At 48.7% G+C, this 18,724-nt stretch overlaps 1 protein-coding gene across 1 annotated transcript in view; it reads right to left on the reverse strand.

Annotated features, from left to right (window-relative positions):
* The window catches only part of TSPAN15 (tetraspanin 15), a 60,342-nt gene that overhangs the window by 13,266 nt on the left and 28,352 nt on the right, over positions 1-18,724 (reverse strand). Inside the window, exons 2-3 of the mRNA XM_049790502.1 lie at positions 11,030-11,215; positions 9,144-9,218 (exon numbers count right to left, since the gene is read on the reverse strand). Coding sequence (XP_049646459.1) covers positions 9,144-9,218; positions 11,030-11,215 — 261 coding nt within the window. The remainder of the gene's footprint in view (positions 1-9,143; positions 9,219-11,029; positions 11,216-18,724) is intronic.

The following is an 18,724-nucleotide window of genomic DNA, read 5'->3' on the forward strand; positions in this document are numbered from 1 at the left end:
AAAACCTATACTCCACTAAAAACAAAATATTTGCATTAACAGACCAATATGGTAAAGTGGAAGTATACAGAATTAATATATAAAGCTCAAGTCCATTTTATATGCAAATATTTAGTAGAAAAGGAAACCAAGAAAACAATCTCAATTATAATTGCATCAATCTAATTTATAATTACAGGGCCATAGAGATAGCACGGAGGTAAGGCGTTTGCTTTGCATGCAGAAGGATGGTGGTTCGAATCCCAGCATCCCATATGGTCCCCCGAGGCTGTCAGGAGCAATTTCTGAACATAGAGCCAGGAGTAACCCCTGAGCGCTGCTGGGTGTGACCCTAGAACTAAAAAAATTATAACTGCATAAACATATTAAGTTTCAAACTCGCAAAAAGGCAAAAAAAAAAAAAAACCTTATACATAGAAAAATGTAAAACTCAGATCAAAGAAATAGAGGAGACCCAAAGAAATGAAAAGATATTCCATTCTCATGGGTTGGGAAGACTAACACAGTTAAAATAATCATCCTGGGGCCGGGAAGGTGGCGCTAGAGGTAAGGTGTCTGCCTTGCAAGCGCTAGCCAAGGAAGGACCGAGGTTCGATCCCCCGGCGTCCTATATGGTCCCCTCAAGCCAGGAGCGACTTCTGAGCGCATATCCAGGAGTAACCCTTGAGCATCAAAAGGGTGTCGCCCAAAAAACAAACAAACAAAAAAAATCATCCTACCCAAAGCATGCTGTATTGTCAATACAATGCTATAAAAATTCCAATTACATTCCTTTAAGAAACAGAACAATGGGGCCGGGCGATGGCGCTGGAGGTAAGGTGCCTGCCTTGCCTGCACTAGCCTAGGACGAACCGCGGTTCGATCCCCCGGCGTCCCATATGGTCCCCCAAGAAGCCAGGAGCAACTTCTGAGCGCATAGCCAGGAGTAACCCCTGAGCGTCACAAGGTGTGGCCCAAAAACCAAAAAAAAAAAAAAAAAAAAAAAGAAACAGAACAAATACTAACTACTAAAATGTGTACTTGGGAGGCTCCAGGGCTATACCCACCCAGTATGTTCATAAGACCACATGGTGCAGCAGATCCAACCATGTCAGCCACATACAAGGTATATGACTTAATCCTTCTGGCCTCTTTGTTAAAGGCACACAGAGCATAAAATGAAGCGAGGAAAGTCTTCAACAAGTGGTGTTGTGATTTCTAGATAAAAATCACATAGAAAAGAATGGAAAGAGATCACTCTCACACCATACACAGAAGTTACCCCAGACAGAGCTAGAACGACAGCACAGCAGTAGGGCATTTGCCTAGCACGTAGCCAATCCGGGACAGACCCAGGTTCGATTCCGGGCATCCCATATGGTCCGCCAAGCCTGCCAGGAGCAATTTCTGAGCACATAGCCAGGAGTAACCCCTGAGCACTGCCGGGTGTGACCAAAAAATAAAACAAAACAAAAGTTATCCCAGATGAAGTGAAGACTTGGATGTCGGCCCACAAACCACAAGATATCAAGAAACATAAGCAAAATACTCCATGCCATTAGCTCTAAATGAACTTTGGGGATTCAATTCGATCAGCAAGAAAAATGAAAGCAAATCTGGACAAACAGGATTGCATCAACTAAAATGTTTTTCTGCACAGCTTACAAAAACAACAAACAAAAATGCAGTCTACTGAATGAGAAAAATGTGCACACATCACAGAGTATCTATAGAATATACATGAGCTCATCCATGACAGAGTAAATATCCAAGATTACACAGAACTCACAAAAAGCAGAAACCAAAAATATCCATTTAAAAAGAAATTAGGAAGAGCAGCTAAGCAGATACTTCACCAGAGAAAACAAACAGATGGCCTAAAGCACCTGACAGAATGTACATGATTCTGAGCACCACCAGGAGTAATTCCTGAGTGCAGAGTCAGGAGTAGTAACCCCTGAGCACAGCTGGGTGTGTCCCTTACAAATAAAAGAAAAAAATGCACATTATCTTTTATTATCGGAGACTGCAAATCAAAATGTTATATCATCTGACCCCCGTGAAAATGGTCTATGGGAACAAATGCTGCAGAGAGTAAGAAACTTTAGTGGCCGGAGAGATAGCACAGCAGTAGGGTGTTTGCCTTGCTGGTGGCCTACCCGGGACAGACCTGGGTTCGATTCCTGGCATCCCATAACGTCCCCCAAGCCTGCCAGGAGTGATTTCTGAGTGCAGAGTCAAGAGTAACCCAAAAAATATAAACAAAAGAAAAAAATTCATTCACTGTTAGTGGACATGTAAAGTGGTCCCGTCCCTGTGGAAAACAGCATAAAAATTACTAAAAGCATGGGGCCAGAGAGATAGCATGGAGGTAAAGTATTTCCTTGCATGCAGAAGGACGGTGGTTCAAATCCCAGCATCCCATATGGTCCCCTGAGTCTGCGAGGAGTGATTTCTGAGTGTAGAGCCAGAAATACCCCTGAGCGTGGATGGGTGTGACCCCCCCCAAAAAAAAATTACTCAAAAACATAAAAATAGGGGCCAGAGAGATAGCACAGTGGTGTTTGCCTTGCAAGCAGCCGATCCAGGACCTAAGGTGGTTGGTTCGAATCCCAGCATCCCATATGGTTCCCCACGCCTGCCAGGAGCTATTTCTGAGCACACAGCCAGGAGTGACCCCTGGGCACCGCCGGATGTGGCCCAAAAACCAAAAAAAAGAAAAAAAGACATAATGATAGGGGACCCAGTGAGATGGTACCATTGGTGTGACATATCTGGCATGCAGCTAAATAATTTGATCCCTGGCACCTCATCTCTCAAACACCACCAAAGTGATCCCTGAGTGCAGAGCCAGGAGTAAGCCCTGAGCATAGTCAATCCCCCTCACCCCTCCCCACAAAAAACAAGAAACAGAACTATCTTACGATGCAGATATTCCACTTCTTGGTACCTAGCCAAAAGAATACTAGTACTAATTATTAAGGATACTAATACCAGTTATTGGAATAAAACAGTCATTGGAAAATATGTATGTACACTATGTTCAGTGCAACATTATTTACAAGAGCCAAGGTTTTCTTGTTTTGTTTTGTTTTGGTTTGGTTTGGTTTGGTTTGGTTTGCCATACCCGGCAGTGCTCAGGGGTTACTCCTGGCTATGCGCTCAGAAATTGCTCCTGAAAAAAAAAAGAAAGAAAGAAATCAATCCTGGCAGGCTCGGGGAACCATATGGGATGACAGGGATCGAACCTAGGTCTGTCCCGGGCCAGTAGCGTGCAAGGCAAACGCCCTAATGCTGTACTGTCACTCTGGCAAGAGCCAAAGTTTGGAAACGGCCTGAGTGTTCAATAACAGATGAGGGATCAATAAATGTCATATGCACAGTGGAACCAGAAAAGAGGAAAGCCTCCTTCTGCTACAACATGGGTGGAGCTGGTAAGGATCAGGCTAAGCTAAATAAGTCAGAAGGGGAAAGAAATACCAGGTCACCTCACCGGGTACACAAAAAAAGGCAGCAAAAGAACAGGTGATATCTGCAAGAGCAAACTCCGAGCCAAGCCACAACACTGAGATTATCCAGGCGATGAAGGGCACCCAGTGGACAGTGGAGCACAGGATTTGGCACTTGGCAGAGCCTGGGATGTATTATGAAAATGGAACAGTTTAGAGGCAGAAGGAGGGGACTAGCACAGCACCTCTGAGCGAGCCGTGCACCAAGATGAAGGAGTCCTAAGTCACATTTAGGACTGGAGTAGAGGCAGAGAAGCTCAAGAACCTATTCACCTCTGGGTACGGAAAACAGAACTGAAATTTCACTGCCTCCTAAAAGCTGCCCAGGATTGCACCTCACCTTTTCCCTCCACCTTCCACTGCCCAGTCCCCTTACTGAAGACAGCCAAGGTGGTCCCTTCTCTTACTGAATAAAATCACATGGCACTGGAGTTGAAAGAGACATTCATTTTCTCAATATGGCCTTTTTCCCTCCTGATTACATATTAGAGAGAGACAGAGAGAGAGACAGAGAGAGACAGAGAGAGACAGACAGACAGAGAGAGAGAGAGAGAGAGAGAGAGAGAGAGAGAGAGAGAGAGAGAACATAGGGCCAGAGTGGTAGCATAGTGGTAGGGCGCTTGTCTTGAATGTGTCTGACTCAGGACAGGCATGGGTTCAATCCCTGGCATCCCATATGGTCCCCTGAGCCAGGAGCAATTTCTTAGCAAAGAGCCAGGAATAACCCAAGTGCTAGAGGGTGTGAGCCAAAAAAAGAACATTTGGGAGCTAAGGGAAAACCATGATAGATCAAATAAAAATGACTTAGTTCCATTCGTGCAGCTGGCCTGGGTTTGATTCTCGGCACCACATTGAGCATGAGTATCATTAGGGGTCATTCCTGAGCACAGAGCCATGAGCATAGCTTATGAGCACCCCCCAGGTATGGCCCCAAAGAGCCCCCCACCACCACCACCACCAAATTCCACTCCATACAGGAATAAGAGTTAAGTATGTTAATACTTGTGTTTATCTCAAGAGATTTCCAGGCCTTTTATTCTCAACTGTGGAGCTTTTAGAATACACACAGTTTTAAAGCCCATTTTGAAATTATTTCGAGGGCTCACTTCTGCAGCACATAAACTAAAATTGTAATGAAATTAGTTTGAGGGCCAGGGAGGCAGCTCAAAAGGATGCCAGGCACGCGTTGGTGGCAGGAGGCCTGGCTGGGCTCAATTCCTGGCACTGCATGGTCTCCTGAGTCCTATGTCAGGAATAAACAAGATTATTTCGAATTGTGTGAGTAAGCCCCTGAGGCTCCAGGGAACAAAGTGAGATGCATGGTAGGTCCTGAGTGAGTGGCACTCCCCAAAAACTTCCCTGATGAAGACCCCACCAAAATGAACACAACTTCTTCCCGTGGTACCCTTGAGCTGTGAAATACCTGGAGATTCTCACCCTTGACCTCAGGTCCTGGCCAGCATGCTAGCCCAGGGTGGTTTTCTATCTGCTCTTTTCACTTGATTCACTGGAAAGAATTCGGGGTGCAGTGACTCCCCGCTGACCCGCAGGGCACTGGACCATGACATGCCAGACAGTTTAGCCAAAGCACTTGGGAAAATGGAGCTGCCATTGGCTTGGCCGGGAAGTTATCCAATCCATCAATGCTGCTGACCGTAACCTGGGCCTGAGTGTCAGGCAGAAAGATTAACCCCAGACTTCTGGGAAGCCCTGAGCTAGTGGGGAGCCCTGTTGGCCACACATAAAAAAAGCTTCCAGGGCTGGAAAGATAGCACAGCTGTAGGGCGTTTGCCTTATATGCGGCTGACTCAGGATGGACCCAGGTTCTATCCTCGGCATCTCATATGGTCCCCTGTGCCTGCCAGGGGCGACTTCTGAGTGCAGAGCTGGGAGTGACCCCCGAGGACAGCCGGGTGTGACCCCCCCCCAAAAAAAAGCTTCCTATGGACACGTGGAAAAAACAATGTCTGTCCCCTCTAGCCTGATGGAAAATGGACCAGAGCTCTGGACCTTCCAGTTCAGCATAGATGGTTTGCAAAGCAGAGGAGGTAAGGGCTGTGGCAGGGAGCAAGACAAGATGGGGACACATCCAGGGGCAAAGAAGAGATCAAAGGGAGATGAAGAGGAGACATGCCAAAGGGGAAGCAAATATGGCAGAGCTTTGGGGGTACAACAACTACAAATCCAGGATAGAAGAGTCAACAGTGAAAGATGCATTAGATAGAGAAAGATCTCAAGTAACCACCTAACCTTACCCTCAAGAAACCAAAGAACAAACTAAGCCCACGGTGAGTAGGAGGGAGGAAGTTTTGCAGAAGAAAATAAAAGAGGGTTGAGCTATAGTCCAGCAGGCAGGGAGCTTACCTTACACATGGATGAGCCGGGTTTGATCCCTGGCGTTCCATATGTTCCCCACTGAGCACCAACAGGAGTAATTCCTGAGTGCAGTCAGGAGTAACCCCTGGTCATCATGAGATGTGGCTCAAAAATCAAAATAATAATAAATTTTAAATTAAAAAAATAAAACAAGGGGCCGGCGAGGTGGCGCTAGAGGTAAGGTGTCTGCCTTGCAAGTGCTATCCTAGGAAGGACTGCGGTTCGATTCCCCATATGGTCCCATATGGTCCCCCCAATCCAGGGACAATTTCTGAGCGCTTAGCCAGTAGTAACCCCTGAGCATAAATGGGTATGCCCCCCGCCCCAAAAAAAAGAGTGTTTAGGGGCTGGAGAGATAGAACAGCGGTAAGGCATTTGCCTTAAATGCAAAAGGATGGTGGTTCGAATCCCAGCATCCCATATGGTCCCCTGAGCCTGCCAGGAGCGATTTCTGAGCATAGAGCCAGGAGTAACCCCTGAGCACTTCCAGGTGTGACCCAAAAACCAAAAAAAAAAAAAAAAAAAAAAAAAAATAGAACAATAGAACAAAAGATCCAAGTGGAAAGGGAAAAAGAGAAGTTATCTCCAATTGAGATACTCTCAGCAGCTTGGGGCATCCACCAAGAGTTCAGGTGCCGCTGAGCTGGGTACTTGGCAGCTCTGCTGACTGATCCTGGTGCCACAGCACAACCAGGGGTATGCAAATACTTCTGATGTGTGTGGGCGCCATGGCCCAGAAGCAAGCCTGGGAGAACCACAGCACCCCTTGCAAACGCCGATGATGTGGGTAAGTACCACTCCTACACACGTAGTTCCAGGGCTCAGAGTCACCAAGGGAGTGTGACCCCCGCTAGCACCAAGGCCAGGCAACCAGGACAACCAGGAGGACCACAACCTCAGTCAGGCAGGTGTGGTCTTCAGAAGGGAAAGAGGGAACGAAGGATTTTAAAAACAACAGTTACAAACCTTAGTTTGTTCTCACACTTCTGAGCACAGAAGCCAGGAATAGCCCCTGAGCACTGTAGGGTGGGGCCCTCCCAAAATAAAACAATAAATGTTAGGTGTGGTTTTTTTTTTAAGACTATTAAGTTGAAAATCCTTTAGAAAGATCTCAAAATGAAAAGACTCAAAGTTCGAGATGAAAGAGGAGCCATGACTGATAATTATAGAAATATAGGGGCCAAAGATATAGCACAGCAGTGTTTGCCTTGCAAGCGGCCGATCAAGGACCTAAGGTGGTTGGTTCGAATCCCGGCATCCCATATGGTCCCCCATGCCTGCCAGGAGCTGTTTCTGAGCAGATAGTCAGGAGTAACCCCTGAGCACCGCCAGATGTGGCCCAAATTTCAAAAAGAAAGAAAGAAAAAGAAAGAAAGAGAAAGAAAGAAAGAAAGAAAGAAAGAAAGAAAGAAAGAAAGAAAGAAAGAAAGAAAGAAAGAAAGAAAGAAAGAAAGAAAGAAAGAAAGAAAGAAAGAAAGAAAGAAAGAAAGAAAGAAAGAAAGAAAGAAAGAAAGAAAAGAAAGAAAGAAAAGAAAGAAAGAAAGAAAGAAAGAAAGAAAGAAAGAAAGAAAGAAAGAAAGAAAGAAAGAAAGAAAGAAAGAAAGAAAGAAAGAAAGAAAGAAAGAAAGAAAGAAAGAAAGAAAGAAAGAAAGAAAGAAAGAAAGAAAGAAAGAAAGAAAGAAAGAAAGAAAGAAATATAAAGAGTTGGGCCAGAGAGATAACACAGCAGTAGGGCATTTGCCTTGCATGCAGCCAACCCAGGACAGAAGGTGGTTCAAATCCTGGCATCCCATATGTCCCCCAAGCCTGCCAGGGGCAATTTCTAAGAGCAGAGCCAGGAGTAACCCCTGAGCACCACTGGGTGTGATCCACAAACAAACAAACAACAACAAAAAAAAAGAAATACAAAGGGTCATAAGAGACTGATAAATAATTGTCTACTGAAACTGGTAACTTAAAATATGGATGAACTTCTAGAAGCCTACACCCTCCCAGGAGAGAATCCTAAAGAAACTGAGGAGTCAGAAAAATAGTAATTATATTAAGTCAATAAACAAGGCTAAGGCCAAGTGACTTCATGGTGAATCAAACATTGAAAGAAAAATTAATACCAATCTTTATCAAATTATCCTGAAATACTGAAGAGGAGGAAAATTTTCCAAATTCACTTATGAGGCCATTTTATGAACATTATCACTCTGATGCAAGCAAGGGCATTATGAGAAAATAAAATTATAGTTCAGATAAAATAGAGTCCAGATAAAAATAAAAATTAGAGTTCCAGTCTAAGGAACCTAGACATAAAAATTCTCAACAAAATCAGAATGGACAAAATTTAACACCACATTTAGAGGCTTAAACTCCACAAACATGAGAGGTTTATTCAAGATGCTAGGAGGGCTTGACATCAGCAAGTCCATATGTGAATGCCCTATTAACAAAATGAAGGATAAATGTCACATGACTGTTTCATTGGAGAAAGAACAAAACACAACAGGATACAACAGCATAGTGTGTTTGTCTTGCATGTGGTCAACTGGGGTTCGATCCCCTGCATCCCATATAGTCCCCAAAGCACTGCCAAGAGAGATTCCTGAGTGCAGAACAAGAGTAATCCCTGGGCATCATTGGATGTGGTCCAAACCCTCACCTACACCTCAGGACCATTGTCAAACCTTAATCAGCCTGAGAAGCTCAGGGGCTGTGTGAAGTGTCCAAAATCAAAGCTAGTAAGAGGCACCCGGAGCCGCTGACCAGGAGCTCAGACCATCCCAGCTTCAGTTCTGTCAGTATCACATCATCTCCACCTCAGCCAGATCAGTGTGTCTCCCCCAAACCACCACCATCCCCTCCTGCCTGTGCTGTCCACAGGCCCCAGAGCCTCCTTCCTGTCTCTTGTCCACAGAGCAGATAAACACAAACAAGCCAACCTCTCCCATCACTGCCCATTTCCAGCTCCCCACAGGCCTGAAGAGAGATTTTGATTTCCTGAGGCATAGGACCTGGCGGTGATGTGCAAGTCCAACCTCACCTTGCCTGCTCCCCTCACTCACCACCTCACCCCAGTGAGTAGCACGCCTGCCTCGGTGGGTCTTTCTTCCAGAACCTCCTTTTCTCTGTTACCTCCTCTTCACCCCCACCTCTAATCCCCTCGCTGTTATTTCCAAGAGGGCCATCAGATGGGCCATCTGTACTACTCTGTGCCAGCCATACCCCTGTGGACCAGCCCAGGGAACACACAGTGGGGACCCCCTCATTGGCAATTTGAGGAACATGTACCTGGTTCCGGAAGATCAAGGCCACCACGCCACCAATGAGCTCAATGATGAGGCAAATCCCAAGGACGTACATAAACTGGAAAGCAAAGTTGAGAGATTCATCCAGAAGGTCAAAGGAGCACTCCGGTCAGCAGCTACTTCCTGTCTCTGCCAGATGACTTCTGGCCCCAGCAACTGTGCACCGACTGACATTCCGGGAGGACAGAGACATGAAGAGACCTCCCCAGAAAGGGCCCTCTGAGGAGCCCGGGGTCAGGGAGGGCGACTCAGGCATCTGGCCAGATAGTTCTTTCTTTTTTGCTTGAAACGATTGTGATCTACAGAGTCCTTCATAGTTGGAGTTCAGATCTTCAGTGAGTCAGGGCCTTTCCCACCACCAGTGTTAACCTCCCTCCACCAATGGCCCCAAAGTGCATCTCAACCCATCACCCTTTGCCCCCTGGCCTGACAGTGTAACAGGCCCCTTTGAGTTTAGACGGTTCAAGTTTAGGTCCCTTGATTCTATCATTATTGACTTTGACTTGGATATTTAGTTCTGTCCTTATTTATTTCCCTGTCAATACATCTGAGACCATTTGGCCTCATCCAGCCAGGTAGTTCTGAGTAAGAGAGCCCCCCAGGAGGGACTGGATTCCTCCCAGGAGGGAGGGAAGTGGTCCCTACACTCTCCAGCTGAGCCCCATGGGGACACGCCCCAGGGTCAGTTCTCAGTTTGTCATAGAGCCCCTTGGAAGCAGCTGCCCAGATCTCCCAAGAGGGGCGCCACACCCCAGCCTGCCCCGAGTCAGAAGACAGGTCATACCCATGACAGACACATCCTGTCTCGGCAGCACCAACTTACAGGGTTTTTAGGGACTTCCCAAGTAAGGGCACACAGGGAGGATATAGATCCATACAACTTTGGGACAGGGAGCAGAGCCTTCAGCCCATGGCAAGGGAGGCCGAGTCCCACCCTGGACCCAAAGCAGGCTCTGGGCAAGCAGGTGCCTCAGAGACCTGGAGCAACCAGGAAAGATACCCAGGACAGAGCGCTGAAAGGACTCAGTAAGTCTTAGACTGCTGGTGCCCAGCATAAAGAAGAACCAGTGGGCAAAGCCGGGCATCTCAGTTGGGAGACAGCAAGAGAAAGCCAAGCTTGCCCCCTGGGCTCTGGGAGCTAAGGGACTCCCTCCAATCTACAGCCTCTATTACTGCCCTTTGTTTCCCTTGCCTGTGACATCTTCACTCCCTGTAAAAAGGAGGAAAGTATAAGTTGTATGTTTTGTTGTTGTTGTTGCTTTAATTTTTGGGCCACACCCAGTGATGCTCAGGAGTTACTCCTGGCTCTGCGCTCAGAAATCGCTTCTGGGGGCCGGGCGCTTCTGGGGGCCGGGCGGTGGCGCTAAAGGTAAGATGCCTGCCTTGCCTGTGCTAGCCTTGGACGGACCGCGGTTCGATCCCCCGGTGTCCCATATGGTCCCCCAAGCCAGGAGCAACTTCTGAGCACATAGCCAGGAGTAACCCCTGAGCGTTAACGGGTGTGGCCCAAAAACCAAAAAAAAAAAGAAATCGCTTCTGGTTCAGATGACCGTATGGGACTCCGGGGATCACTGTGGTCCATCCTGGATCAGTAGTGTGCAAGGCAAACGCCCAACCACTGTGGTATTGCTCAGGCCCCGCATAAGTTGCATGATAATGAGGGTTCAGTGAACCTTCAACACCCTGAAGCCAGCCTCGACGACGTGCCATGTGCTTGGGGGACTAATGCAGAGAATGTTCTTCGAAAAGTTGATTTATGCATGGACTCCAGCAAGAGACCTGGCTCTCCCTCGCTCTCACTGGGCTTCCAAGAAGTGTCCCACCCCAGCTGGTAAAGGGGGGCAACGGGGGGGGGGGGGGCTGACTCACCGACTGCAGGAGACATAGGTTGTCCCGCAAAGATGCCAGGACACCCACAAAGGAGACGATGAACATGACCACCCCCAGCAGGATGAGGATGATGGCAGGAGCCAGAAAGGCACTTTCCAGAGTTTTGTATTTCTGCCGCTCCACCTCAGCGTAGATTCCCACGGACAGCACCAGGGCCCCAAAGAGCTGCAGAGGAAAAGGGGGAGTGCGTCACGCAGACATACACATCGCTTGATGGGCCCACAAACTTGACTTGAAGGTCCATGTGCCACATGGCAAGCTGACCCCAAGTGACGGCACATGGGGGAACCTCTTATGGACTGACTCATGCTCCCCTAAATTCATGGCTGCATCCCAATGGGACTGTGCTTAGAGCCTTTAAAAAAGGGTGATCAGGGGGGCGGAGAGATAGCATGGAGGTAGGGCATTTGCCTTGCATGCAGTAGGACTCAAATCCTGGCATCTCATATGGTCCCTCAAGCCTTCCAGGAGTGATTTCTGAGTATAGAGACAGGAGGAACCCTTGAACACTGCCGGGTATAACCCAAAAAAACAAACAAACAAACAAAAAAACTGGTGATCAGGGACCAGAGAGATAACCCAGTGGTAGTGCATATGCCTTGCACGCAACCTATCCAGGACAGAGGGTGGTTCAATCCCTGGCGTCCCATATGGCCTCTCCTGAGCCTGCCAGGAGCGATTTCTTTTTTTTTGGGGGGGGGGGAGGGGGGGCTCAGGGGTTACTCCTGGCTGTCTGCTCAGAAATAGCTCCTGGCAGGCACGGGGGACCATATGGGACATCGGGATTCGAACCAACCACCTTTGGTTCTGGATCGGCTGCTTGCAAGACAAACGCCGCTGTGCTATCTCTCCGGGCCCAGGAGCGATTTCTGAGTGTACAGCCAGGAGTAACCCCTGAGCATCACTGGGTATGACCCCAAACCAAAGCAAAACAACAACAAAAAAAGGTGATCAAAGCCCACAGTTGTCATGTTTGCACCCGGCCAGCTCCACAGACCCACTCTGTTCCCAAAAGAGATATAAAATGAGCCGTGAAAAATTGTGGGTGTACTGACCACTCAGCTGAAGGCTGGCACTCTCGAGAGGAGAGGGCCGGCCAAGTGTGCACCCTGCCAAAGCCATGCCACCTACACCCGTCACCCACCACCACCATTTCGCCAATGGTCCTGCTTAACCCTCCTCTACAGCTCTCCGCAGAGACTCCAGTCTGACCAGAGCTCCAGGTATGCAGGCATCTGGGCTGACATCACCAGGACTTTTTTAGAGTGATTGCTGGGTACTCCCACCATCCTCCCCAACCTTCTCTACTTCCAGAACACCCAGCAGCTGAAAACACGACCCCACGAAAGCTTCAGTATCAGCCACACTATTTGAGACTCCTGGACCATGTGGCCTCATCAAACAAGTGAAGTAACAAAATATTCAACCAGCAACAAGAGCTGATTAAACCTGAAATAACTTAAGGACCTCATAGCAAAGTTCAATAATTTTCACAAATTTTCTTGCTGATGTACTTTTTTTCTTTCTTTTTCTAATAATTTTACTTCCAGGGGCCAGAGAGATAGCACAGCGGTAGGTAGGGCATTTGCCTTGCACACAGCCAAGCCAAAACAGGCAGTGGTTCAAATCCCGGTATCCATATGGTTCCCTGAGTCTGCCAGGAGCTATTTCTGAGCACAGAGCCAGGAGAAACCCCTGAGCGCCGCCACTGGGTGTGGCCCAAAAACCAAATAAATAATAATACTTTTACTCCCACTTACCTAGAAACAATGGATTACAATTAACTGTCAGCTTTGTGTTATATGCGTTTTAAATAAAGAATAATATGTTTTCTAATAAAAGGTGACCAAGGGCCAGAGGAACAGTACAGCAGGTAAGGTAGGGCACTTGCCTTGCACCCAGCTGACCTGGGTTCAACCCCTGGGAAGCATATAGTGCCCTGAGAACTGCCAGGAGTGGCCCAAAAATCAAATAATAATGAAGAATAATGAATAGGTGCTCGAGTTTAAAGGAGATGATCTGGGCTGGATGCGTGAAGAGAGATTTGGAAACAGATAACCAACCACACCTAGGGTACCCCTATGAAGGCACAGGGGAGGGTGGGGAGTGGTGAGGGGGTGTGCAGTCTTCCACCAGGAAGGGGATGCAAAAGAAAAGCAGGTCTTCAGTTGCCTTGATCTTCAATAGTGAAGTCAATACAGTTCTGTAGCTCAAGGTCTTTTTGTTTGTTTATTTGTTTTGGGGTCACACCTGGTGGCGCTCAGGGGTTACTCCTAGCTCTGAGCTTAGAAATCACCCCTGGCAGGCTTGGGGGACCATATGGGAACCCAGGAATCGAACCACCGGCTGTCCTGGGTTGGCCTCGTGCAAGGTAAATGCCCTACTGCTGTGCTATGGCTCCGACCCTCAAGATCTTGGCTAGGACAAGTTCCAGTTGCCCTAGAAAATGAATGCAGGCCTGATTTGGAAATTCGGCCCTCAACAGGAGCATTGTACCCTGGTGGAGATGCCACCAGGGTCGATCACTCACCAACCCCGTGCCTGGAACATGCCAGCCAGGCACCAAAAGACGCTGAGTCACACTAGCAAGGGCATGGGGGTGGTGACCCAGGCACTGAAATCCCAAGAGGCCTCAGCCCACGGACCTTGAGAAAAGTCCAGGGATGAGAGGACTTTCCCGGTTATTCATCATCACTGACTTCGCTGACAATGAGGAGGCGAATGTCAATACTTCAGCAGGGAAAGTTGGGGGACAGCAACAGAAGGAACTTTCTCTGCCTAGGAACCTCCCACGAAATTCTCAGGGAGCGTGAAACAGTCCTCCCTTTCACCCTCTGGGTCTCTACCTCTTCTGGTGGATCTAACCACTCCTTGTCCTGCCTCTGTGGCCCCAGTGATGCCTCCAGTCTGCCCTGTGCAAATAAAGCAAGTGACAGCCTGGAAACCTCCACCTAGGGCTGGAGCCTCCTCTAGCTCCATCCCCACTCCACGTTAGCTGCACATCCCTGTGCAAAGGCCCTGGTGTTCATGGACACACCAAGGGCACCTCACCCCACGGCCTTTGCAAAGACTGTTCCTCCTGTGTGTGAGCCCACCCCAGGGCCTTTGCACACAGTTCCCGCTGTCTGGAGTGTGCTTGCTCCTAATATCCACAAGACTTGTGCTCTCCCTTCCTATCTTTGCGCAATTGTCATCTGCTCAGTGTGACCTTTGGGACATTCTGATTTCAAAGTAGAAAGTCTGTCCCCTAAAACCCTTTTTGGGGGTACTCCCCAGCTGTGCTCAGGAGACTCAGGGGTCCCTTCTGTAGCAGGTCAGCCCCTGAAGAGGTTGACTGATGGTGGGATGGAGAATGAGGCCCTTTTCTTCCAGCTCGGAGCACGCGTCTGCCACCCTGTCTAGCCCACGGTTCTGAGGTGAAACGGCGGGTAAACAGCTCGCAGACAATCAGGCTCGTGGAAATATTTGCTTTATTCGGATGGACAAAACTGAAGTCCAAAGACTCAGATTCAGTTCCAGCCAGCAAAAAGCTCCCGCCTTCCACAGACCCTAGCTCTTATACTCCAGAGTCAGGTCCCACCCAATGGTGGGATCAGATACCAACCAATGGTGGAAGCAGAATCAGGTCCTACCCTAGGGTGGGGGCAGAATGCCAGGTCACACCCTAGGGTAGGGCACAATCACCTAATCAGATTAGGGTGAGCAACATAGTAATCCCCCAAAATATTTACATACACAACACCTCCCACAATTCTCAGGGATCAAATCAGGGCCATCCGCACGCAAGGCATGCACTCAATTGAACCCCTGTCTTAAAGCTCAGCCCCTTCGTTGCTTTTATCCCTTTTCCCTGTGTTTTTCTCTCCCTTCCACTGACCACTATTATCAGATCACTTTTCCTTTTTGTTTTTGGGAGTTGGTTTGTTTTTTGGGACACAGACAGTATTGCTCAGGGGTTACTCCTGGGCCTATACTAAGAAATCACTCCAGATAGAAGTTGGAGAGATAGCACAGTGGTGGGGCATTTGCCTCGCACACAACCGATCCAGGATGGACAGTGGTTCGAATCCCGGCATCTCATATGGTCCCCTGAGCCTGACAGGAGCTATTTTTGAGCGCAGAGCCAGGAGTAAGCCCTGAGTGTCACCAGGTGTGACCCAAAAACAAACAAACAAACAAACAACAAAGAAATCACTCCAGGTAGGGCTCAGTGAACCATCTGCGATGCCAGGGAGCAAACTGGGTCAGTCACATGCCAGGAAAGCACCCGACTCTCTGTTCTATGGCTCCAGCCCCTTCTTTGTACTTGATAATGACTCGCCTTCCCCACCAGGTTCTAAGCTCCCTGGGGGTGGGCTTCCCCCAAGTCCTGGACACCTAAACAGTCAACACAATTCTGCGCTGCAAGACCCACCCGGTTTCACAGTCACTGTGGCCTGCTGGGAGCGTCTCCACCTGAGCCCGTTATGGGCTTGACCACCTCCCATATCCAAGCTCTGATATCTGGGTCCTGCACGCACCCAGCTGTGGTCTTTGCGGGGTCACAGGTCAGAGGTGCCCGCTAGGATCACGCTCTGCTGGGCTGTGGTCCTTGCACTCATCCTGGCCTCGCTCCCCACAGCCATCATGGTGCTTACTCACATGTTCCTGAAGGTGCGCTGCCTGGCCATGATGCTCACATTTCTTTTAGGTGGGGGCTCCTAGGGCCTGCACCCCCTTTTAGTTGGGGGCTTCCAAGGGCTTGCACCTCTTAGTTGAGGGCTCCCTAGGGCTTTTACTTGAGGGTCCCTGAATTTGTACCCCTTTTAGTTGGGGGTCTCTAGAGCCTGTATTCCTTTAGTCGTGGGTCCCTAGAGCTTGACCCCTTTTAGTTGGGGGTCCCTAGAGCTTGACCCCTTTTAGTTGGGGGTCCCTAGAACTTGCACCCCTTTGTGCTGGGGGTTCCCTAGGGCTTCCACCCCTTTTAGTGTGAGTCTGGCAAGCAGTGATGTCAGCTTGCAGTGCCGGCATCAAAGACAGAAAAGAGATGGGCTCCCACTCAGCCTGACACTCCGCAGCTGACCCAGCCACTGAGCTCTCCCTGTCCCTCACTTCTGTCCCAGGATGCTGACATCCCCAGGGCCGGGATGGTTCCTCTGAGCTGGTATGAGAAGATGGGGAGGAGGGAAGAGATACGACAGGCAGGAGCCCTCTGGATCTGAGTTGAGTCCATGCCCACTGCCGACTGAGTTCGATCCTCGGCATCCCACCAGGAGTGCTCCCTGAGTGCAGAGCCGGAAGTAACTCCTGAGCATCACCGGATGTGACACAAAAACAAGCAATACAATTTAAAGCAACACACACACACACACACACACACACACACACACACACACACACACACACGAGAACCCTACCAGAAATAAAATGCACCATTGAGAGAGAAAGATTAACTGAAAGCGGGGCCGGAGAGATAGCAGGGAGGTAAGGCGTTTGCCTTTCATGTAGGAGGTCATCGGTTCGAATCCCGAATCCCGGCGTCCCATATGGTCCCCCGTGCCTGCCAGGAGCAATTTCTGAGCCTGGAGCCAGGAATAACCCCTGAGCACTGCCTGGTGTGACCCAAAAACAAAAAAAAAAAAAAAAAGAGAAGAAAGATTAACTGAAAGCAATCAGTTTAGTGCAGATGCCATAACCCAGAACACAGTGAAAGTGTTGTTCAAGGTCATCTAAGCCCTGTGGATCCTCCGAGGACCATGACAGAGTTCAGAAAAGCCCAAACCCTTTCTTCCATATTGTTCTGCGTATAAGGAATCATTCTCTAGGGGCCAAAGCAATAGTGCAGCGGGTAGGGAGCTTGTTTTGCACGCAGCCAACCCAGGTTTGACACTTGGCACCCCCTAGGGTCCCATGACCACCACCAGGAATGATTCCTGAGTGCAAACCCAAGATCTAAGTCTGGAGCATCTCCAACCATGGCCCCCCAAAATCAAAATAAACAAAAGAAATCCCTCACTCACCCCCTGACCCCGAAAGCCCAGACATCACTGGCTTGAGGATCTGAGGTCAATGAGAACTATCAAGAGTGAATGAAACCTTCAGGGGTCAGAGAGAAAGCATGGAGGTAGGGCGTTTGTCTTGCATGCAGAAGGATGGTGGTTCGAATTCCAGCACCCCATATGGTCCCCCAAGCTTGCCAGGAGCGATTTCTGAGGGTAGAGCCAAGAGGAACCCCTGAGCACTGCCGGATGTGACCCATAAACAAACAAACAAAAAAAAAAAAGTGAAACCTTCAGTCCAGACCGGAAATGAATCAAAAAGCAAGAATGCCATGTACATGATGGCCTGGCAATTTTCTGCTTTGAGAGAAAAAGTGTAACTCGCCTGCCTGATGGCAGGCCCCAGCAGAAAGCATCTCCAGCTCTCTGGGAGACTCCCTAAGGCTTGTGAGAGTTCTGACCTCGCTCACCTCCATTCTCAGTCCCACCATCCCTGTAGCTCAGGAAGGAACCAACCCCTACGCTCCAGAACTAGGAGCCCCCTGGTTCCAACAGTCTTCTACATCAAGGCTGTCCATAACTTCTTTTATTTTACTTTTTTTATTTTTGGACCACACCTAGTAGTGCTCAGGGGTTAACTCCTGACTCTACACTCAGAAATCGCTCCTGGCAGGCTCAAGGGACCATGCAGGATGCCGGGGATGGAACCCAGGTCAGTCCCATGTCAGCCTCGTGCAAGGCAAACACCCTATCACTGTGCTATCACTCCAGCCCCTGTGCAGTGACCTGAAACCCCCCAGGGGGGACCCGGCCAGCAGGAATTAGCTGGGAAGGCTTCTCAGACGACTGCACTCCTATTTTGCTGAGTAGAAGAACAACCACACTGTAAAAAATCTGAGAGAGGTTAATAATAAAGACCCAAGGCAGCGTCTCACTGGTCAAGGGTGTCTTTATTGGCTACAGTTCCTTCTTAAATAGTGAAGGAGAAAAAGGGGCAGTACAAAGGTGATGTCAATCATACTTTTGGCGCGAAGGCTCATAAGGAAGTGGGCAGTGGGCTAGGGGCTGGATGACCTTTAAGCTATACTGAACGTGCTGTTTCAATGGAAACTTCTAGTGTCCTTCTAGCTGCATTCCTAATTGCTTGACTATCAGGAAATGGTGCAATATGTGCTTGCCTAAGTGATCTTGAACAGACAATATAGCATATACTTATTGATAACAGCCTAAATTACTCCGGAATGTGGTCTTAAGGAATGGGGCCTAGTTTCTGATAACTGGACCAGGCGGTTTTTTCTCTCCTCCGGGCTTATAGCTAAATTAAGTCCTGCAGCTACATTCTTTTCTCTTAGCTCAGAGATTTACAGCAAGACTGCATATTGCTTTTAGGTGAAAAGCTGGGCTATGGCAGAGAGAACAGCAAAATGTCCTCAAACAAGTCAGTCCCCAACATCTCCCCCTTTCTCTTCTAATAAAAGAAGGAAAGTCGTGAGCGGGTGGAAGAACCGTGTCTTAGGCATACAAGGTTTGACCAGGTCGGACACGGCCAAAGCCGCATTTAAAAGGTGGCTACAAACGCCGTGGGTGAGCGCAGAGATCCGAATTATACGTTGTAGCCTTTTTGGGCCGTGCCCTAACTGGGACCTTGCTAATCCCGTCGTAGGTGTCTCCACAGCCGAGAGCACAAGTGCCGGAG

The sequence above is a fragment of the Suncus etruscus genome, chromosome 17, assembly GCF_024139225.1.
Source record: "Suncus etruscus isolate mSunEtr1 chromosome 17, mSunEtr1.pri.cur, whole genome shotgun sequence".
In the NCBI taxonomy this organism is placed as follows: domain Eukaryota; kingdom Metazoa; phylum Chordata; class Mammalia; order Eulipotyphla; family Soricidae; genus Suncus; species Suncus etruscus.